We start from the raw sequence: 21,874 nt of genomic DNA on the forward strand, positions 1-21,874 counted from the left end.
AAGTTCAAAGCTAGAAATATCTCCTCAAATATTTAATACGGCTAAGTAATCTTTATCTTGATCTGGAACTACGTACTGTAGTGAACACGGACCAATTTCAAATTTTCAACACTGCAATCAACATCAATACTTCAATATATAGCTTGAATTCTCTTACTTTTTCTTATTTTATAATATTAAAGCCAAATCTTACTACTTTTAACAATCTTTATTGACCAAAAGCATGGATTCTCCCTGTAGTAACTTGATGATGATAAGGATGGTTGCCAAGTAATTGGGAAACTTGTTTTCGGCAAAGACATTATAATATTATATTACTGCAGGGGTATATAATCTACAACAAGTATATGAACATCAGATTCATTATTGTGAGGACATAAAACTGGTATATAATGGTGTGAAAAGTCCACATGATGGGAAAGTGTATAGAGAAGATGTATGCATATGAATTTCGTAAATCCCTGTATTGATCAGGACCACATAATGATGATAATGGAGAGGCCGGTGTAGTGAAGTTGGGGCAATTTCCATGATCAACTATCGATTAATTTACAGGACCACCAGCCTGTAGTTTTTGCCTGTGGCCTTCCTACCATCACGAGAACCTTCTCTTCTATTTAACCCCTTTTCTGCATTCTTTTATTTTATATATATATATATATATATATTGTGTCTGTTTTTTTTTTTTTTTCATTTTTTGGTCCAATTTTTCTATGCAACATCTATCAAACAATTTGCGGAAGCAAAAAGTTTATATTAATTAGATAATTCATGGTCAGATGAAAATCCGGTACTTTCTCCCTATCAAAATCAAGACGTCTAAGGAATTTGTTTGATTAATGTTTATATGTTGGTAGAATATGCATATATGTTTCATTAATAAAATGTAATATATTTTGGCAAAACATATATATATATATATATATACACATTTTTATTAAATTATTGTTAACAAAGTTTCCACTTAAACATCTATTAATATGATAGTTGTTAAAAAATTATTACTTGTTTAATTAGAATTTTTAATTTTAAATTATTATATTCTTTTTCTCTATATACAATGTCACAAGTGCGTGTATAGGCATTTCTTTTTCTTTTTGTTAATGGTTATGGTTTCAATATCCAGGTTGATTGCATCTCCATCTGATCCATGGAAATCCTCCAATTTCAAGTAAAATTTTAACCAAAAAATAAACATATTGATGGCAAAATTAAAATTTTGAATTGATTACAACCATAATGATTGCATAAAAAATGAAACTTTCTACACTCAATGATTACAAATGTTGAAGCTACAATTAAAAATGGGTTAGGAGAGTGTGAGATAAGAAGAAGCTACCCTACTTAACAATTGATGGTTTTGTATATCTCCCTTGAATAGCTCAAATCACTGCCAAGAAGCATCTCCACCATATTTCAATATTTTTGTTCCCAAATCAATCACCGTATGTGCCCACATCTCGATCTTCCCACATGAACATGTTCTTTTAATTTAATAACTATTAGTTTCCCAAGTTCGGAAAGGTCAATTTTTGTTCCTTAAGCTCAATTTTGTTTATTCTGATGATTGCTTCCGAATAGTCACGAGGAAATTAGAAAATGGTTTTATTATTGATTAATTTTCCATAAAGTACAAACCCCAAAAATTAAATATATTACTTGTGGGTGTTTTGAATATTGTCTATATCACAAAAACTCCCAAGAACTGAGGACACATCTCATGGGGGTCATGAGTAAGTTCACTGATTGTCAAAAGCCACTTTTCCCAAAGAGTTTGGGAATAATTATCACTTAAAAAAATAAAATAATAATAATAATAAGAGTGGCGAGGTCTTTGCCTAATCAAACCCAACTCCATTGGACCCCCCTTGGTTCACCTGAGTTGGATAGTAACATACCGGCCAATTGTCCTTGTGCCCATGTTATGTGCAAGGTTGGCTTGCTTTCCTCTTCTTCTTTCTCAATCATTTCCCAAATTATTCTCTCTATCTGTCTTTGTCCTGAAATAGCCTCCAACATATGTTTATCAACATTCATCCAAAGCATTTTTTGTGTGAGTTTTCTATAAATTTTTTGTAATGGGATTGTATAATTAAAAGGGTGGTTAATTCTCCAGTAACAATTAACGAATATGGAAAGAAATTGAAGAGATATTAATGCTTTTTAATCTTGTAGCTCACAACTTTATTTAATCTTGCTTTATTTCTTTCGAACTGTGAAAGAATAAAATGGAAAATACGAAAAGAAGATGAAAACAAAGCAAATAAAAAGAACGATATCCTGACCATACAATTATCATTAAAAAAAAAAAAAAAAAAAAGAAGAGAAAAGTTTGTCACAAAAACAGTTTGTAAATTTGGCTTTCATCAAGCAAAACACGCACAAGCCACGTAAGAATTAGTAGGTGAAAAAGTAGTAAAACACTTAAAGCGTCGGCTGATTAGAGAGTGGTCAAGAACAATCGGAATCACAGGGGAAGAGAGAGATAGGCAGGAGATAAAGATACATACAGTCTATAGAAAAAGAAAGAAAGAAAGAGAAAGAGAGAGAGTTCAATATATGGAGGGAATCAATTTCAGACATATGGTTCTGATTGCGTTTCATAAACAAACAACCTCGGTTCTTACTAAGAAGATGAATGAGAGAGAGAGAGAGAATTTAAGAGTTTTTTTTTTTTTTTTGAAAATAAGAAGAGTCATCACCTCTAAACCAAGATCTTATTGGTCCACGTGGCATCCATGACTGAAGCCCCCTCCCCTGATCCTACTACGATAGCTATCTGGTCCTATTATGTATTTTGACATGAAAACACCAATATTGTCATCAAATCTGTCCTTTGCAATTTCAAAGCTCAGGCTCTCTATATTATGATGCAAAACTCCACATGTTTTTACATGATGGAACTCCCACCATCCACCAGCACCCATTACACATATCAGAACCTCCTCCATTATATTGTCATCACCTTCTTTGCTCTCTCTCTCTCTCTCTCTCAAACACGCTCAAAATACACATTTGCAACTGCATTACAGGTTACAGACAGCTTCTCATATGTCTGCCACTTGCCGTGCCTTTCCAATTTGTTGTCTTTCATCTGCTTCCATTTCTTCTTATTTACCATTTTTATTCAAGCAGGATGAGAAAAAAAAAAAATCCTCTCCTTTCACCATTTTACCATTGGTATTCTTTTCCATCCTTTAACCACACACTAGCTGCGTAATCTTCTGGCATAATCGTTTCGGATGTGTCACAGGCATCGCTAGAAAAAAAGGAGAGAAATAAAGTCCCATCCCGTGTCATTACAAGTTACAACCCGTGGTGCCCCTCCCTATATATAATCCTTTCTTAAAGGACTTACCTCAGCACAAGTTGTAACATTTCTCTACTGTTTTCTACCTTTGAGCACTTGAGAGACACAAAATTAAATGTCGTTTTCTAGCACCAAAAACTTCTTCCAGCGCTTCTGTATTGATGATCAATTCCAAATGGGAAGTCTTGTTCATAGCAGCTTCTTCTCTAGTGATCTCTTGCCTTCCCTTGGAGCCAGAATCAATCAGGCAACTAAACTTCGGAAATACATTATTTCCCCTTTCAATCCCCGTTATAGGTGAACGACACCACACGTATATAGTTTCGATTTATACATTTTATACTACAGTTTTCCGGCTTCTCATGGCCTATTTCTCATTTTTCAGGGCTTGGGAGATGTTATTGGTTGTTCTGGTTATCTACTCTGCCTGGATTTGCCCATTCGAGTTTGCATTTCTGCCTTACAAGCAAGATGCTCTTTTCATATTCGACAACATTGTCAATGGCTTCTTCGCCGTCGACATCTTCCTCACCTTCTTTGTTGCATATCTTGACAGCCACTCCTACCTTCTGGTTGATGATCCCAAGAAAATTGCAATGAGGTAAGCTAGCTTTGCAGCTTCTTTATCTGTATGTCAATGGAACCACTACACTTTCATCAATCATAAGGAGAAATATCGAATAATAATAACCTTCAAACTTATAGGTACATATGTACCTGGTTTATTTTCGATGTCTGTTCCACGGCACCATTTCAATCCATTAGCCTCCTCTCCGCAAATCATGGCAGTGAACTCGGCTTTAAACTACTCAACATGCTTAGACTCTGGCGTCTCAGGCGAGTCAGCTTCCTGTTTGCAAGGTATCCATTATCCTATTCAATCAATTCTTTGCCTTTGGTTTTTCTTCAGATTTTCCAAATTTGTTATGGTGGAAATATCACACCACTTGACTCCAAGGTTTTTGTTTTTATTCAGACTGGAGAAGGACATCCGCTTCAATTACTTCTGGACTCGCTGCATTAAGCTCATCTCTGTAAGCCCTCAAAAACCTCATTTTCTTTCTTTCTTTCTTTCTTTTTTTTCCTTTTTAAATTTGAATGGTTCTTCATTTCTGGTCAAATTCAGGTAACCCTGTTTGCAGTACACTGTGCTGGATGCTTCAATTACCTGATTGCAGATAGATACCCCGACCCGAAACGAACCTGGATTGGAGCAGTCAACCCGAATTTCAAAGAAGATAGTCTTCGGAACAGATATGTAACATCAATGTATTGGTCTATCACCACACTTACTACCACTGGTTATGGGGATTTGCACGCGGAAAACCCGAGGGAGATGCTGTTTGATATCTTTTACATGCTGTTCAATCTTGGATTGACTTCCTACCTCATTGGAAATATGACCAACCTTGTCGTTCACTGGACCAGCCGCACCAGAAACTTCGTAAGTTATCTCTCTCTCTCTCTCTCTCTCCCCGTCTCTCTCTTTTTTAGCTCCTTGCTGTTCCAAATAGTTTTCACCTGTGCTAAAAATTGAAGTCTGATATTCTTCATGGACTAGTCCCAATCAACAGTTCTATAAAAGGTCCCCATTGCATTATAAAGTTTGTTTCTTTAGCTATCTTGTCTACCCCACCATACGTTTATAATTTCGAACAATTCCAAACGATATTAATTACCAGGATAGGTATATCTCACAATGCTAAGATATTGAAACTACAACTAAGAGCCTTATGTTCCTATAGTAGTTGAGTTCTTAACATATATATATATATATATATAGATATTTCAAGTATTCTTCACTTCTAGAAAAAGAGAAAAATAACAAAAAAAAAAAAAAAATCTCTGGCCTTTTATGCTAAGAGCTTGGCTCTATTTGTGTAGAGGGACACGGTTAGAGCTGCATCAGAATTTGCTGCACGAAATCACTTGCCGCCTCGCATCCAGGATCAGATGTTGTCACATATATGTTTGAGGTTTAAAACAGAAGGATTGAAGCAGCAAGAAACCCTCAATGGTTTGCCCAGAGCAATACGTTCAAGCATTTCGCACTATCTCTTCTTCCCCATTTTGCAGAAAGCATATCTATTTCAAGGAGTTTCTCATGATTTCCTTTTCCAATTGGTAATACATCAATTAGTTTGCTTATTAGACTGCGTTTTTCTTCTCCTTTCTTTAATCCCATAAATAATGGATCTTCATTGATCGGCCAAAATGCACCAAAGCAAATCATTATCCAGTTGGATTCTGAAACACATCCACGTGGACATGATTATATATCATACATAAATTTGGCATACCCAATTTTTTACATAATTTAAGACACTGAAAGTAATCTATTCTTCATTTCAAGGTTTCGGAGACTGAGGCTGAGTACTTCCCACCAAGGGAAGATGTTATTCTGGAGAATGAGGCTCCTACTGATATCTACATTATTGTTTCAGGAGCAGTGGTAAGTCAATCGAGGCTTTTAGTTGGTACTGGTAGATAAGTCCCTTCTAATATAAAGTTGGTCTGATAAAAAATTATGGTTGCAGGAATTGATTTGCAATATCGATGGGCACGATCAAGTATGTTCAGATACATATATATATATATATATATATATATATATATATATATATATATTTGTGTTTTTTTTTTTTTTTTTTTCTCTCCCAGATCACAAAGAGAAAAATAATAGTCCTAACGTTGCAATCCGCATGCTTTTTACAGATTCTTGGGAAAGCAGTTGCAGGAGATACATTTGGAGAAATAGGAGTCCTATGTTACAGACCGCAGCCATTCACAGTTCGGACCTCTGTGCTTTCTCAAATTTTACGACTGAACAGAGTTCCACTGATGAACGCTATACAAGCAAATGCAGAAGATGGGAACATAATTATGAATAATCTTTTCCAGGTATGCAAAATAACAGGCGGACTCTAGAAGATTCTTTTACAGATGTTACACTTCTCTTCCAATAACTGATAAACTGCAGTGCAATTCACAGAAAATCAAAGGGCAAGAAAGCTTAGGCTGTGAATACTCAGAGAAAGATCCAGGATTGATCCTTCCAGACTGCCATGGTGAAGGAGACATAGAAGGTTGCTGTTCTTACAAGGGATGTCAAGACAATTCACATGACAATCAATTAAAGAAGGAAGATCTGAAAGTTTATTCCCCAAAATCGATAGGAAAGAATGAAACAGGCAAAGCTCGTACCCCTACTAGATCAACATTGGATGTAAACTGGATAAAGGGGGATGGCCAAACAGCTCTTCATGCGGCTGTTTCCAAGGGACATCTTGAAATGGTTAAGATTTTGCTTGAAAGAGGAGCAAACGTAAACAAACCAGATGCCAGAGGATGGACTCCAAAAACCTTAGCAGAAAAGCATGGAAACAAGAGTATATATGATCTGTTACTAAGTTACGAAGATAGAAGAAAACCAGACGAACATAGAATTGAGTTCCTTGCGCCAGAAGTGGGTGAGAGCACTGGGAATTGTCAAAGACAATGTGAAAGAGAGGAGAGTTCCCAGATTTCCCACTCTCACTTAAATAAGGTTCCAAAGAACTCCTACTCAAGCGCTTTGAAACCAGACAGGAAGAGAGTCACCATCCATATGCAGTTTCAAGACAGAAGTGAATCATACCGGCAGTTCGGGAAGTTAATAATTCTACCTGACTCAATGGAAGAGCTGTTCAAGATTGCCAGTAAGCTTTCATTGACTTCAAAACAGTACTTTACAATAAACCTGATATAAAAAAAATATATATATATATGAATAATTGATTTATTACAAACCTAGAACTATAACTAACATTAAATGGAAGCTAAAACTGAAAAGAACAATTCAAACCTTATACATGATTGGCAAACTGAAACAGGGCAAGTAAAGTTTCTTCTCACACTTCGTGAAACTGCAGGTGAAAAATTTGGAGGCTACAAACCAACAAAAGTCCTAAACTCTGAGAATGCAGAAATAGATGACATAAGTGTCATTCGCGATGGCGATCATCTGTTTCTACTTCATTATGATAGTGACAATACTGATTTTGATGTCATCTAACAATTTTTCAAGAGAAATAATGCAGATGCATATGCAAAGATAGATTGTAACATTTAGGCAACGTTCAATAAGGAAATTAACAAAATTTAACTACATAAATCGTATTGGGCCTTCAATCACTCTCATGAAGGGTAATACCCTATCCAATAATTATTCAAAACATAAAAGTCAATACATCTATGTCTTGTTACATGCCGTGCCATAAGTATAGGAAAGTCCAGGAAAATTTTCCTTTCTGGTTGGCTTTTCTAGGTGTATAGAAGAATGCACATTTGGTCGCTAACACATTTCCTGCAATACGTCAACTGGGCACTCTTAGCTTTTGGATTCAGATGTGCCCATGATCAATGTAACATATATAGCAGTAACTCTAAAAGAAGCAATTAAGTTTGTGCCCGACCATATACTTTGTCTTTAAATTCTTTCCTCTGCATTGATGCTTTAGATGAAATGAAGAATCAATCATTTTTTCATGGAAGTGCCTTCAATTGGAATAGGATGAGCTTCTGTGTTAAATACGAACTTGTCCAAAGGAATATTAGAGCTGTCTCCAAACAATAAATATAAATACTTTAGTGTCTCGCCTAAAAAGAATGTCTCCATCTTGTCCCTTCTCTGTGGAGGAAGTGTAGTAACATCGTCCAAAGAAGTGTATCCACCAGCATCAATTCTTGTGAATTTCTCAAAGGCTTCAAAAATCTGCCAACCCCATTCGCGATATCTACAGTAGTTCAATAAATGAAAGAAATCATAATCAATATGAATAGATTTAGGTGACTCGGGAAAAATCAATGCTGAAAAAAAAAAAAAAAAGCATACTTTGGATCTTCGGTGATGCGATACAAAATAAACAATGATTCAACAGTTTCAGGACGTAAGAGATTATGACGATCAGCAGGTTTGATTATGATGTCATTCACATATTTTGAACTCTTGTTGCCACCATCAAGATTTCCTTCAAAATATTCCTGCTTTAATCCAAGCAGATGTTAAAAACGTTTATTGATATACGGAATTGAAGAAGATAAATAAAATCAAATGACATAATGACCCATCTTGATGCACATACATATTTTTACTGAACTAAGTGCTTTTTGAGTCATGAGTCAAAAACAAACCTCTGTATGAAAGTAAGCTATTTCGGGGGCAAGACCAGTAGACGTTACTGAATACATCTCAAAGCATGTTTTAGCCAAATCTTCAGCAAGCTTCAAATTTTCCAGGTCTTCAAAGTTGAGCAAATTGTCTCGCAAAGCTTTTTCCTTTGTAATGCCTTTCGTTGCTCCAAGTGCAAGAGTACCGGGCAAGAAGCACACCTGCAAAAGGCAATACAACAATGTTACCATAAAATCATTTCAAAAGACAGCAAGACTATGGTTAAGGACAAATCTTGCCAGCTCTTATGAATCCAGAAAATAATTTCACGGCAACTCCACATTAAAAAGGTTCTTAATTTCCAAATAACATAATGAGAACTACTTTGTGAACAGAGAAATACTGTCTTGAGCAAGCATACTTTTGAACTTCACTATGTTGATTGAAAAACATTTGCTGGCAATAAATACTTCATGCATCATGTCTTATTTCTTAAGCCAGACCTATCAAGACCTCTAATTAAGAATAAATCAAAGCCGCTTACACCAAAACAACCAATATATGGAGCAAAACTAAATAAATTAGCCTAAAATTCTTTACCATGCTGGCTGTAACAAAACATATATTAGATCACTACGGGATAAGTGAATAACTCATCGGCGATACAAATGTCAAAGAGTTGATGAAGTATCACATACCAGGTGATCCATTTTTGGATTAAATGAACCCTTAGAGCCATAAGGCAATTCTCCAACAAAAACCAACCCATTTGGGATTGATTTCCGAACAAGGAGGTTCCTGACGCCCTTCATTGCTTCCACGTACATGTTGTGAAGATATGTCAGATTACTATCTTGACTTGAACCACGCTGAAGCCAAATTTTAATTAGGTACTCATAGTAGCTATCGCCACGAGATCCCAATCTAATATTCTCTCCACTAAATTCACCAGAATGAGGGCTGCATCCATCAAAAATAAAGAAATAAGCAAACAGAAGTTTCTCTCTATATAATAATAATAAAGAAAAGAAAAGAAAAGAAAAGGGAAAAGAAAGAACCTATGATGTATGTCCTGATAAAGACTGTAAAGTTTCACGATGCTATAAAACACCTTTCAGGAATAAAAGACAAAATAGAGACATTTCTCATTATGTTTACACATTTAGAAAAAATGATATTAGTTGACTATCCCCCAAAGAAAAGATAAGTCATACTCTATAGCATTCCACCTCACTGGAGACACATGTTTCAAGACAAGGGTGTATTCAGATTGCTCTAACATTCTTTTTCACCCAAGTGTTGAAAATAAAAACCAAATTTACATAATTGATATAATGGTCGGGAAATTTAAATTATAAATTGTTTATTATAGTTTTTAAGATTGATAAAGATGTTTTTCAAAACAAGGAGAATCATAAACTGGAGCAAAAGCCTAGACGTCTAAGCGGTAAAAACATAAATCTTAGATTCAAGGCCATACCTAATATAAATTGGAACTAGTCCTTCCACCTTTTGAAGAGTCTTCATGTGTTCCAAGACTTTCATGGCTGCAACACTGTACTTAGGATCACCAGAAACAGTACTGAGATAATTGAACTCAAGCTGTAAAGTAGAAACTTCTGAAGTACTACTCAACCCATCAGGTGCTGCATGTGCTGAAGAATCACGGAGAACAACATCACTAAAGGGGATAGGAGTTGGACTAGAAGTAAAAGCAGAAAGCAGGCGATCAGCCAAGTTTTTAGCAGTTTCTAAATACACGGTTGCATTAGGCCCTCTAGATGTTGAATTCATCCCATTGTCCGCAGATGTTAAATGATATGCGCTTAAAAGACCACCTAAAACACGTATGGTAGTTTCAAATAAATTGACTTGGCCCTTTTCACTAATCCTACTTGCTAGGTGCGTTTCAATCCATGTGCCTGCTTCAGAAGCAATTTCATCAGCACCCATTATCAAAGCAGTATCAAGAGCATCCACAATAGTAGCACCAAGACCACCTAACCCGTCAGTCCCTTGCCTGCTAAGAGGCATAAGTTCATCATAACCCATTGCATACTTTTTATAGCCCAACCACGCGTGGAGAAAAGCCTCCTTAACTTTTTTTTGCCTAGCAGAGTTGATACTACCTCTTCCACCAGGAGGTAATTGAGGAGGAAGCCTAGGTGGTTTTCTGAAAAACTTTCCAAGTCTGCTGCCACCACTGAAAACGACGTTACCATCTTTCTTAATCCTAGTATCATTGGCTAGTCCATGGTTAACAGACTGGGAAGGACTTGAACGTGTCAGCATAAGACATGCTATACCTAATATCATTAATAACATTAGAAACTTTCCTGTGCTACAGCTTATACAGTTATGCTTTACATTACTGGTGAGAAAAGTCTGAGTAATGACCTGAGAAAACAAAATGCAATAAATTTAAATCAAATTGAGTTAGAAATCGTTCTAAATCATATTACTAAGATTCTAATCAACAGAGAAACAGAAAACGAAACTACAAGTTCCACACTTTTCTCTTTTTCAAATATTATTCTACTAAACAGGCAATGAACTTCTTAAAGAGGTCTAAGATTTCAGCTTCAATTAAAAGTTAGATATATATTAACAAAAAAAAAAAAAAAAAAAAGTAATCTTTGAAAACATAATTCAAGGAAATGGAATCCAGAGGATATAGATGACATGGTTGCAACTTGCAAAGGTAGAGACTTTCATACGAGATCGCAATAAGCAAAAAAGAGACACAAAATTGAAGCAGCGTGATCAATTTGTCATTCCAATTGACAGATTTCTCTAATTAAAAAGCATTCTGTTTGACCAAGCAAAAAACTATAGAGAAAATCAAAATCAATTGCTAGAACGCAGTATATAATAAAAAATTATAAATAAAAAAAAGAAAGAAAAGAAAAGAATCAAATACCAAAATTCGAAACGGTAAATCGAATAGACTGAGCAAAAACAGAATTTCATATATCGTTAAAATGAAAAGATAGAGAGATCTAGGATAGAAGAAGACCTTGAAAAGGGAACGATGGCGGAACTTGGCGTTGTCGTAGTGAACATCTTTGTTGGAGTAAGGCAGAGTCTTGGAAGACATGCTGGATCCTGATCACCTTCGCCGGCTAGGGTTCTGCCGTCGCAGCGTATACGGATCGGAATCCAATACAGCAATTAAAAAAAATTGCTGTTTTGTATTCAGGTTTTTGACATGTGTGGACCAGGAATTCGATTCGCGGGAATGCCTGAGAATTCTTCTCAAGAATGTGTGATCGGAGAGAAAAGAAGAATTAAGAGAGATTGGTGGAATGGAGGGATTAGAGGTTTAATAGTTTAAGCGAGCCACCGGGCTCGCTTTTGGTTTTCAAGTCAATGGACCAACCTGGAGTCGAAGACAGAGAGACAGAAAGAGAGAGAGAGAGAGAGAGAGAAAGTCGTTGTTTGCTGTCTCCCCTCCAGCGTTGCTGTTGTGAAGACTGACTTGCAAGCGTATAACGGCAACCCATAATTAAAAGTTCAAATAAATTAAAATTACTTCTGATTTATTAAAATTAGTTACAGTTTTTTTTTTAAATAACTTATAATAATTTTTTTTATCAATCCTAAATGTAAAAATATAATTATAGTTTTTTAGCAGACCCCTTTAGTTGTAAAATTATATTTGGGAGAGAGATCTCAATTGGTAATTAATAACAATTATTGGTGGTAATTTTCTATATTTAAGACTCAAAAATTGGTATTAAAATTTCTTGTCAAATAAGCAAAAATAAAAAATAAAAAATATTGCAATAATAATCATAGTTAAGCATTTAATCTAAAATTAAATAAGGACTTGGTTCGAAAACAGAATTTAAAAGGGATGATTATATGAAATTGACATCATCTGCCATTATTGGAATGCTTTATTCAATATTCCAGATTAGGGTTTTTGTGGACATTTTTAGAGCATGTGTTTGGTGGGCAACGTCAACGTGGTGAAATGTTACATAATCTTATCACCTAATATTCCTATTAATGTCCACTTGTTTTGCCATTTTCCAAGGACTTTTTTGATGGTCATTCTCTTTATAAAGCATTTAAAATTTTGACTGAATAGCATAAAAGAATCACTTTCCAACTTCAATAGCTAAAATTTTTCAGTAGGCAGAGGAGAGAGAGAGAGAGAGAGAGAGTTAGCAGTACGTACCATATCTCACCCACAGCCCTATCATCGTAGTGTTTTTGGTAATACATATCATCTTGGTGTTTACCTTCGTTATGTCAAGCCGCTGATATAGGAAGCCCATCTTTATATTTTCTTTCTTTTGATAATTAGAATCCCATGTCATTTCTGGGCCCGTGCCAAGCAAAGCATACCACTTCCAAATAATTCAACTCGCTTCAAAGTTGAAACAAACTTTTCTCTCCCGTGTATCAATAGCAATATCCCACATGCACAATTATCATTTATATATATAAATAAATATATATATATATATATATATATATATATATATATATATATATAATATTAATGTGTATAAATATAAGTCATCCCCTTGGTCTATAACTTTATTTGACCGTGAAAGTGGCAATTAGAATTCACGATAAATTAATGAACTCATACAGAGGTTTGGATATTGACTCATTTGAGTCTATATATATACACATGAAAAATCTGATTGTAATTACTTTAACTTCTTTTTTCTTCTTCACTTCCTTTTTCTTCTTCTTCTTCTTCTTTTTTTTTTTTTTTTTTTTAAGACATGGTATAACTAAATATACAGCAAATAAACCTGAAAGTTTCTTGCCAACAAACAAAAAAGGGAAAAAAAAAAAAGGAAAAGAAAAAGAAAAAAGAAAAAAGAAAAAAACCAACTTGAAATTTTCTTATTTTTTAAAGAAAAACTTGAAAGAAACTATGGACAATGAGAAACTGAGATAGAGTAGGTACGTATCTAAATATATAAATATATATAACTAAATTGGGAGAATATTGAAATGGAAACAATGTTTTTCTCATAACATATATCATAACCAATTAACAATTTGCTTCATTCTTTTATATCACAGTCTCTCTCTCTCTCTCTCTATATCTATATATATATATATATATATATATTACATAAAGCTGAAAACCCCCTCTTGGGATTAACAACTCTCAATTAATCCCAGTGCTTAACCGGTAATGCAAATCTCCTCCTTCCACTATACAAATACACCATAAGCAGCCTACCTCTGAAAAGTACTGAAGATGGGCTCCAATAAGTGCGACATGATCTCTTTGTTTTTTATTTTTATGTTCCTAATTGTGGTGATGATCTCTCCGGCTGTCTCTTCCTCCTCTCCTTCTTCCCATGAAACCAAACTCACTATCCACTCAAACGTCCCCACAACCCAATACCAACTCTTCTACATCAACCACAACACGCCTGCTGCTGCATTCTTGTTGAGAAGACAAGGACTGGTGGTTATGAACAACAACAAGAACAACAAGAAGATGAAGAGAAAGAAGATCAAGAAATCCAAGACCAGCAGTAGCGGACCTTTTTCTGCGATGCTGCCAAGGGGTTTTGTCCCTCCCTCCGGTTCCTCTCCTTGCCATAATGACAACCCCAACTTTGTTGACTTTTACTGCCACCTCACCTCCCCTAAACCCTAGCTACACCCCCTCTGCTTTGTTGTTTATCAGTGGCTCACCATTTTTTTCCTCTGGGTAATTTGTACCTTTTTTTTTCTTTTTTCTTGTACTTTTTTTTTTTCTTTTCTTTCTTTATTTTTCATGACTATTCTGCTGATTTTGTTTCAAATATTTTTTTTTTTCCCCCTTGAGGTTACTCTTTTCTTTTTTTATTTTTTATTTTTTTTTTGGGCTAATACTTGACGTTACTTTAATCAATAGGTGATTCGGACATTGTAAACAAATTTGTTGGTGTTGTAATAGAGAAGACATATATATAATAAAACAGTGATAAAGATTCATTCACCCCAGATTTATCAGCTATAACTCAAGTCAAATTGAATAAACGTTAATTTTTTCATGATCGATCGATTAACAAATTCCTATATATATATATACATATGTTTTAATATACAAGTTGCATGTAAACTTTTTAATTTCCTCCACTTAAAATCTAAATGAGGTGGATTTATTAATGGTATTGGATTATTTGTATATGAGTTATACTGAGATGTCTGTCTCTTTTTGACATATATATTTAAGCATGTTTAATTTTACGATCATAAAGAAAGTCAATATGTTAGCTTAAGGGTTAAGTTGAGATGGAAAGAATGAAGATTGACATAGATATATCTATATATATGCATTTAATTAATTAATTTATTTATAAGTTTCTCCAAAAAGTCAATTTCCTCAGAGTGAATTTGAGCTGGAACTAGGAAAAGAAGCATGTGAATGTGCATCGTTTTGAGGGGGCACTTTGTTATGGGTAGCTGAAATTCTTTTTCGTAGCGTGCACTTCATGCATGCAATAGGGACATGGCTCTCTTCGCGATGTGCCCTACACAAATCTATACAATTAACTATTATTTGCACCAAACAAACTTATTCATTTCCCCTTATGATTTCCTACTTTTCTAATCCTTATTTAAACAGCATTTTATACAGAGATAATTCGGTTAAAATAAATATAAGTTAGTCAATCTAAAACAAATGTTGTTTATTTTTCAAATAATAGAAAATAATAATTCCATAAAAGTATAAAAAACTGACCCCTTAAGAGGCCCAACCCAAAGTGGGTCAATTTGGTCCCAGAAGCCCAAAGCCGGCTGATCATACTTTTTCTGCCTAAAAACGTTCAAATTGCAAGAATTGGAATGGGCTACTCGAAGTGGGGGACAATGGAGTGTCTGTTCCTTCCTCAATCAGTCTAGCAGGCAAGAAAATGTCAGTCAGAACCACCATCAAACATATTGGGTGCAACAACTTCTGCTTGCTCAAAACCCTTGCTCGCAGTCTCTCTACTTCCCTCTCCGCACCACCTCGGCAACCACGATCACAATTACAACCAGCAACGACCACCCGAATTTACAAAGACCAGCAAGACCCATATTCCCTGCTCAAAGAAGACCCAATTCAGATATGCTCCTCCCTGTGGGTCAAAGCCTTCTCTTCCCCATCCACCATCTCCTTCCCCAACCTCACCGGCTTCCTTTCCAAATTCGACCTCTGGGTCTTAGCCTACCAGCGCTCCTGCGCTCACGTGACCGGCACGTTCCCACCTCGCAACGCCATCCACTTCAATGTCCTCCACGATCTTCTCTGCCTCCGGAACGCTGTTGTACACGGTCAGTTCTCATGGAACAAGAAGATCCACCAATATGTTCGAAGCCCCAATGACAAACCCCTCAATATGGTCTCCAAGCGCAAGCTCCAGGCCATGCTCGATTCCAACGAGCCCTGTTTTCAGGACCGGATCGTCCAGGAGGTGTTGTTGATGATTTTGGAGCCGGTTTTTGAAGCCCGGTTCTCGAGGAAATCGCACGCGTTTCGACCCGGTCGGAATGCCCACACTGTTATTCGGACCATTCGGAGCAACTTTGCTGGGTACCTGTGGTTCCTGAAAGGTGATTTAACTGAAATTTTTGAGAATGTGGATAGATATATGGTGATGGATTGCTTAGGAAAGGCCGTGAAAGACAAGAAAATCTTGGGTCTGATAAATTCGGCGCTTAGAGCTCCGATTCAGAATCGATCACGTGGAGATGCTGATGCGCAGTTGAGTAAGAAGAAGAAAAAGAAAGGGCCTAAGAAGAAGAAAATTCTGAATGAGAATGAGCCGAAACCTGACCCGTATTGGTTGAGAACATTCTTCAGTTTCGCTCCTGAAGAGGCTGCTAAGGTACCTTCTTATGGTTACTGTGGAATTCTAAGTCCTTTACTTGCCAATATTTGTCTCAATGAATTAGACTATATGATGGAAGATAAAATAGTTGAATTTTTTAGGCCATCTAGGCTTGATTCTATATGGAAAGATTCAATAAATGATGGATGTCATAACCCGTCCTGGCCTGAGTTTGTTCCATCCAGTGGGAAGGAAAAAACTAGAAAAATGGATTACATTAGATATGGAGGTCATTTCTTGATTGGAATCCGAGGGCCTAGAGAAGAGGCTGTGAATATAAGGAAGCAAATAATTGAGTTTTGTGAGGGCAAGTTTGGAATAAGATTAGATAATACAAAATTGGAGATTGAGCACATAACTAGAGGGATTCAGTTCTTGGATCATATAATATGCCGCAGGGTGATACACCCGACACTCCATTACACGGCTACCGGAGGTAAAATTGTGAGTGAGAAAGGTGTAGGGACTTTGCTTTCAGTTACTGCTAGTCTGCAACAATGTATTCGTCAGTTCAGACGGCTTGAGTTTGTTAAGGGTGATAAAGACCCCGAGCCGCTACCTTGCACTCCAATGCTTTACTCAGGTCAAGCTCATACTAATTCCCAGATGAATAAATTCCTTGAAACAATTGCTGATTGGTACAGATATGCTGATAATCGCAAGAAGGTAGTTGGTTTTTGTGCTTATGTGATTCGTAGCTCTGTGGCTAAACTGTATGCAGCAAGGTACAGATTAAAATCTAGAGCCAAGGTATATAAAATTGCTTCACGTGATCTCAGTCGTCCGCTGAGGGAAAGCAGCAACAATTCTGCACCCGAATATTCTGATCTTTTGAGGATGGGACTTGTTGATGCAATTGAAGGTGTTCGATTCTCGCACATGTCCTCCATTCCATCGTGTGATTACACTCCGTTTCCAAGGAACTGGATACCAGATCATGAGCGGGTTTTACATGAATATATTAAACTTGAAGACCCGAAATTCTTCTGTCACTTGCATAGATCAATTAAACGACAAGGATTGAGTTTGCCCCAAGATGAGATATCTGAAATGGTGTGGGATTTTAAAACTCTCGGGGTACATAACTACCTGCGCAATGTTGAAAATGAAACAAAAACTTTATCCCATGAAATGTCTTGTGCATCGTGAATCACATTGGCAAAGTGACTTGGCTCTGAATTGCTTATGAAATTGAAACTACAAAATGCAGGAGTAGTTTACTAGTGGGTCAAGGTTGCTGGTCTGCCTAAATGTTCTTCTTGATCACACATTTTTCTTGAACTTAGGCATGGTATACTACTATTGAAGCATCATCTAACTGCTTTGTATGATCAGACCCTTGAATCAATAGGAGCGTTGTTTATCATCAGGAAAGGATGGAATATGCTAAGACTTAATTGTAACAGCATTGTTTAAAGCCAGTAAGAACTTTGTTTGCTTGATAATAACTATTGGAACAGGAAGATATTTTGTCATTCTTTTTCTTTACGATCGAGTGACGCTGCTCGACTGTTGAGGTGGTTTAGTGTTGATGAATGGAGGTGGAAGGAGGCCATTGAGAGGTTCTTATATATATGTATGAAACATGGTTGGTACGTATATATTCTTTAGTTAATATGTATTTTTTTTGTGGGGGATTGTTTCAAAAGCCAGTTTTATCTATTTATTTTTATGTGGTAATGTCGAAGTGCCAGTTGTTAGCCTGGTTTTTGAATTAGCTAATTTGTCGGTTGCTTCAACTTCATTTGTAAACAAAGAAAATCGCGATTGTACTGCAAGATGAAAGTCTGGTTTTTGAATTAGCTAATTTGTACTTTGCTTCAAGTTCATTTGTTAACAAAGAAAATCGCGATTGTACTGCAAGGTGAAAGTCTGGTTTTTGAATTAGCTAATTTGTACTTTGCTTCAACTTCATTTGTAAACAAAGAAAATCGCGATTGTACTGCAAGATGAAATGTTCCAAATATAGAAAGAAATATACTTGTGAAATTGGAATATTAAGAAGCAATAGACAAACAAAACCGTAAAACGAAAGATATTACACCCAAACAATATAAATTTTTATAAAATAAAAAAATTTCAAAAAAAAAAAAATTGACTTTTTTTTTTGGGGTCAATGACATTGGAAAATTCAAACCCTCGTAACAATTCCCTGTAGACCAAAGCTCCGAGCTTTCATTTTCTCCGAGCAGCGCCATTGTCATCGTCGTCGAGCTCAAACGCCGAGGCCGGGAATGTCTTGGAGATGCCAGTGGGATTGGAGAAGGTGATCTTGGTGGGATCGGAGTCATTGACTATTATGTCGGAAATGGTGACCCAGATGAGGAGTTCCTTGCTCTTCACTCCAGTGAGCCTCCTTAGCCGACGCTCCTCCACGAAGGCCATGACTTCGGTGTCGTAAGAAACGCTGCGACCAATAGCACGGAATTGGTGCTCCTTGGTGGTCTTCTGCCTGAGCCAGACGAAGCCGGAGGTGCGGTTGAAGCCGAACTCCACGACGTCGTTTAAGGGGAGGAGCCCCTGGGGCAGAGACATGTCTTGGAGGAGCTGGCGGGACTTTTGCTTGCAGATGGCCTCGCCATGGTAGATCTCGGCGTCGTCAATGTGCTTTGCGATTTGCTCTGATCTCATTTTTCCTTTTTTTTTATTATTTTATTTTATTTTATTTTTTTTTCTTTTTAATGTTAATGGTAGCTAGAAAATAGCGAATCTGATCAAAAAATATGTATGTATAAAGATTATCTTATCCTTGAATCAAGTAGAAATTGTGGATCTCATTGCAATTTTTGCTGGTTAGTACTTTTTCGCTTATTGTGTTACTCGTTCTAACTTTTTTTTTTTTTTTTTTTTTGGGTATTGGTTCTTTTGATTTAAGTGGGTAGTTTTTTCTTCATTTATTTTTGGGTGTTGTTAAGATTAGAATGAGTATTGTTGTGCAAATCTATCATGAATCAGTTAAAAAAAGCAATTGATCCTTGTGTTTGTTAATACTTTTGTTTATCTCAATATATAAAAATATCTTCCTTTCAGGTAATTGTTATTGATGTATCAAAATAAATAAATAAATAAATAAAGGATATGACTTCCAATTCCTTGCGTCTACTGAACAGCGAATAATATAAAATGTCACATTATAAATATACCTATATAAAATTCACGTACTGCTCTTCTTTTTGGCAGAAAGTTCACGTACAACTCATAATATAAGATCTTCTAGGCAACTAGGACTAAATTAAATTGCTCTGTAACAAATTCACACAAACTAACTGACCTATCTGTACTAGACACCAGGTCCACTGGGTTAAAAAAGAAGAAAAAGAAAAAGTAAGGGTGTATTGGAGTAAAATTTGTCTATATCTGCACCTACAAAAAATAAATGACTAGGAAAAAGTAAAGTCTCAGCCCAAAAATAAGAAATAAAAAGCTTTGACACCCTGTCATTGTTTTCAGCTTTTGTTTGTGAAAGGTAGTTAATTTATCCTTTTATTTTATCCTCTTTGCAGTTGCTTCCTCTTTCCTTCCCGTGACATACAGTTGGAGACCAAAAAAAAAAAAAATCAATCAAGGGATTCACCCCACATTTCAAAAAGGTACTTCTGGCATCTACTGCAACAGCTCCCATTAACATACAGCAAATCTGGGCTTGCCCTTTTGGTTTTTTTGCTCTGAGTCACTCTGGACCCTTTACTGCCGCCTGCAGTGGTCCCACCTCCGTGCTTAAGGTTATGCCTGTATTCCACTGCAATTTGCTCAAACACTTCCACATCAAACATGTTCAGCTTCAGCTTTGGGCTCATTTGGTCTCTCACAAATGCAAAAGCCAATTGATCTCTTGGATTAAAACCTTCCAATTCATTAAACAGCAAGCAGGAGAATAGATTGCCCTCTACTCCATGCCTCCTCAAAATAAGAGCACTGTCCGGTACATCTGCCAAAAAAAAAAAAAAAAAAAAAACAGTACCAAATTGTATTCAGAGCATCAAGATGGTAGCGAAAATCAGACAGATTTTTAATCTGCATGCATTACAACCCCATAAATTATCAGTTTCATATGGATGGTTGACCTCCAAGAGATCATAAAACAAACAATGAGTTAAACACTTTAAGTAGATCCAAAGAAAAGACATATATGCAATTTTAGCTCTACATGTGAGACCTACTCGTAGTCCAATGCGATTTTGTGTAATATTCTTACTGTTGTCATTTTATATCAAGATGTATAAAATATGGGACCACTATTAACTCTAGTGTTTCCTTGGACCACAATGACAATGTTTTCCAATTTCAAGATTATTCAAAAAAAAAAAAAAAAAAAATTGACAATCAAGTTCATTTCCATTTCACAATTATATATCCTTTTTATAATCTTTCAAATCCTATCATTTAACAAGATGAAAAGATATAACAGCGACCCGGCACAACTGGCCAGGTTTATTCTTAAGTAATTCCTTTTTTTGTACACAACTGGCCAGGTTCTTAGAGGTAGATAATTCTAGAAGATATTGCCTTGGAAAAATCTTCAATGCAACACAAATAGCCATTTAATAAAGGAGGCTGATATACTTCCCCAAAGTTACATCTATTCCGTCCAAATAAAGTTTCAATATATGATCATTGCAATTATAATCTGAGGAAGCTTTTATCCCAAGTCACCTCCAAGATTGAATTCTATACGTGAATTGAGTGGACTCATCATGATAAATTGATAATGCATTTTACAAAACTCAACTTTAGACTGCTTGTACTACAAACCACACACAAAAATAAATAAATAAAGCAAAAGGTGAATAAAAAAATAACATAAAAAGCATTCCAATAACTCCTGAAAGAGACAAATTTCCTAACAAATGATCATATACAATTACAGTAGTATCAAAATTGGATAACAAATAAGTGGTGATTAAGTTGATGTACCTGAGGGATAGGGAAGCTTGTTGGAACTCCATGGCTGCAAACCGGACTCGCAATATGTTTCCATTTGCAGCTTCAAGCCATCAACATCCCACCATTTCTTCCACCTTGCAGTGGCCATTGCTTCTTCCATGGTGTGAATATAAAGGGGGTGTTTGGATATTGCCATATCTGCATTCTCCGAAATAACAAGTGTATGAATCAACAATAACGGATCAACCATCAATTGCAGTTTGGCATCAATCCAAATACTGAATTTTGAATTTGGGAAAAGCCTATGGACTAAGTATTTAGGTATGACACCATTCATCGCTGGATTATCATACAAGCCCTTTCTTGAAACTTTGATAATCCTCCAAGCACCAACTGTATATTCCGGAGATTTTCTTGAAATCAATTTGTGGTAGTCGAGTCCTCTGAGGGTAATATCATCTACAAACATATAGAAACATACATTTTCCAGAGTTTTGGATCCGAGACCTTTTGGTTGTCTTACTTTGTCATGGTCATGGAAGATTGCGGAGACTACAACAACACCCTTGCAATTTTCCATCGCAATTCGATCTGAAATTACAGAAGAAAACAAGTAACTTCTACTGAAAAACCCCAATAAATAAATAACAAAGCAAAACGAATGAAGCAAAAACTAACCCGAATTGCTAA

General features: G+C 35.9%; 5 protein-coding genes across 8 annotated transcripts in view; 2 read left to right on the forward strand and 3 right to left on the reverse strand.

The window, feature by feature from the left end:
* Positions 1 to 2,487: 2,487 nt before the first annotated feature.
* Positions 2,488 to 7,483, forward strand: LOC107413728 (potassium channel KAT1). Of its 2 annotated transcripts, none has more exons than XM_048475509.2 (11): positions 2,488 to 3,607; positions 3,696 to 3,911; positions 4,016 to 4,171; positions 4,287 to 4,344; positions 4,437 to 4,754; positions 5,195 to 5,434; positions 5,664 to 5,762; positions 5,848 to 5,880; positions 6,026 to 6,211; positions 6,291 to 7,008; positions 7,222 to 7,483. In XM_048475509.2, exons 1-11 carry the CDS (start codon positions 3,426 to 3,428, stop codon positions 7,362 to 7,364), a joined length of 2,349 nt encoding a protein of 782 aa, XP_048331466.2. In that variant the 5' UTR covers positions 2,488 to 3,425; the 3' UTR covers positions 7,365 to 7,483. The 2 variants fall into 2 exon arrangements, with proteins under 2 accessions (XP_048331466.2, XP_048331470.2); XM_048475513.2 differs by having other exon boundaries at positions 2,520 to 3,607; positions 6,303 to 7,008.
* Position 7,484: 1 nt separating this feature from the next.
* Positions 7,485 to 11,933, reverse strand: LOC107413762 (mannosyl-oligosaccharide 1,2-alpha-mannosidase MNS3). 3 transcript variants are annotated; one of them, XR_009639387.1, is made up of 7 exons: positions 11,476 to 11,933; positions 9,940 to 10,856; positions 9,158 to 9,419; positions 8,483 to 8,680; positions 8,184 to 8,332; positions 7,765 to 8,085; positions 7,485 to 7,655 (listed from the first exon to the last, which is right to left on the reverse strand). XR_009639387.1 is itself a non-coding variant. In XM_048475519.2 (6 exons), exons 1-6 carry the CDS (start codon positions 11,554 to 11,556, stop codon positions 7,827 to 7,829), a joined length of 1,866 nt encoding a protein of 621 aa, XP_048331476.1. In that variant the 5' UTR covers positions 11,557 to 11,933; the 3' UTR covers positions 7,485 to 7,826. The 3 variants fall into 3 exon arrangements, 2 of the variants coding, with proteins under 2 accessions (XP_048331476.1, XP_060674366.1); XM_048475519.2 differs by having other exon boundaries at positions 7,485 to 8,085; XM_060818383.1 differs by having other exon boundaries at positions 7,485 to 8,085; positions 9,940 to 10,765; positions 11,476 to 11,932.
* A 3,315-nt stretch (positions 11,934 to 15,248) lies between these two features.
* LOC107413772 (nuclear intron maturase 1, mitochondrial) lies at positions 15,249 to 17,922 on the forward strand. Its single transcript, XM_016021819.4, has one exon. It carries the CDS (start codon positions 15,341 to 15,343, stop codon positions 17,447 to 17,449), a length of 2,109 nt encoding a protein of 702 aa, XP_015877305.3. The 5' UTR covers positions 15,249 to 15,340; the 3' UTR covers positions 17,450 to 17,922.
* A 371-nt stretch (positions 17,923 to 18,293) lies between these two features.
* On the reverse strand, positions 18,294 to 19,114 carry LOC107413781 (uncharacterized). Its single transcript, XM_016021830.4, has one exon. It carries the CDS (start codon positions 18,929 to 18,931, stop codon positions 18,476 to 18,478), a length of 456 nt encoding a protein of 151 aa, XP_015877316.2. The 5' UTR covers positions 18,932 to 19,114; the 3' UTR covers positions 18,294 to 18,475.
* A 300-nt stretch (positions 19,115 to 19,414) lies between these two features.
* LOC107413752 (alkaline ceramidase TOD1) overlaps positions 19,415 to 21,874 on the reverse strand; it is a 3,068-nt gene continuing 608 nt past the window's right edge. The window contains exons 2-4 of the mRNA XM_016021796.4: positions 21,863 to 21,874; positions 21,215 to 21,775; positions 19,415 to 20,228 (exon numbers count right to left, since the gene is read on the reverse strand). The exon at positions 21,863 to 21,874 is cut by the window's right edge and continues 201 nt beyond it. Coding sequence (XP_015877282.3) covers positions 19,858 to 20,228; positions 21,215 to 21,775; positions 21,863 to 21,874 — 944 coding nt within the window. The 3' untranslated portion in view covers positions 19,415 to 19,857. The remainder of the gene's footprint in view (positions 20,229 to 21,214; positions 21,776 to 21,862) is intronic.

Source organism: Ziziphus jujuba, chromosome 1, assembly GCF_031755915.1.
Source record: "Ziziphus jujuba cultivar Dongzao chromosome 1, ASM3175591v1".
NCBI lineage: Eukaryota > Viridiplantae > Streptophyta > Magnoliopsida > Rosales > Rhamnaceae > Ziziphus > Ziziphus jujuba.

Coding starts and splice junctions, on each gene's coding strand:
- LOC107413728 (XM_048475509.2), top strand. CDS start 3,426: ATGTCGTTTTCTAGCACCAAAAACTTCTTCCAGCGCTTCTGTATTGAT. Junction 3,608..3,695: donor CCTTTCAATCCCCGTTATAG/GTGAACGACACC, acceptor CTCATTTTTCAG/GGCTTGGGAGATGTTATTGG. Junction 4,345..4,436: donor GCTGCATTAAGCTCATCTCT/GTAAGCCCTCAA, acceptor GGTCAAATTCAG/GTAACCCTGTTTGCAGTACA.
- LOC107413762 (XM_048475519.2), bottom strand. CDS start 11,556: ATGTCTTCCAAGACTCTGCCTTACTCCAACAAAGATGTTCACTACGAC. Junction 9,420..9,939: donor CTAGTTCCAATTTATATTAG/GTATGGCCTTGA, acceptor TGATGGATGCAG/CCCTCATTCTGGTGAATTTA. Junction 8,333..8,482: donor TAGCTTACTTTCATACAGAG/GTTTGTTTTTGA, acceptor GGATTAAAGCAG/GAATATTTTGAAGGAAATCT.
- LOC107413772 (XM_016021819.4), top strand. CDS start 15,341: ATGTCAGTCAGAACCACCATCAAACATATTGGGTGCAACAACTTCTGC.
- LOC107413781 (XM_016021830.4), bottom strand. CDS start 18,931: ATGAGATCAGAGCAAATCGCAAAGCACATTGACGACGCCGAGATCTAC.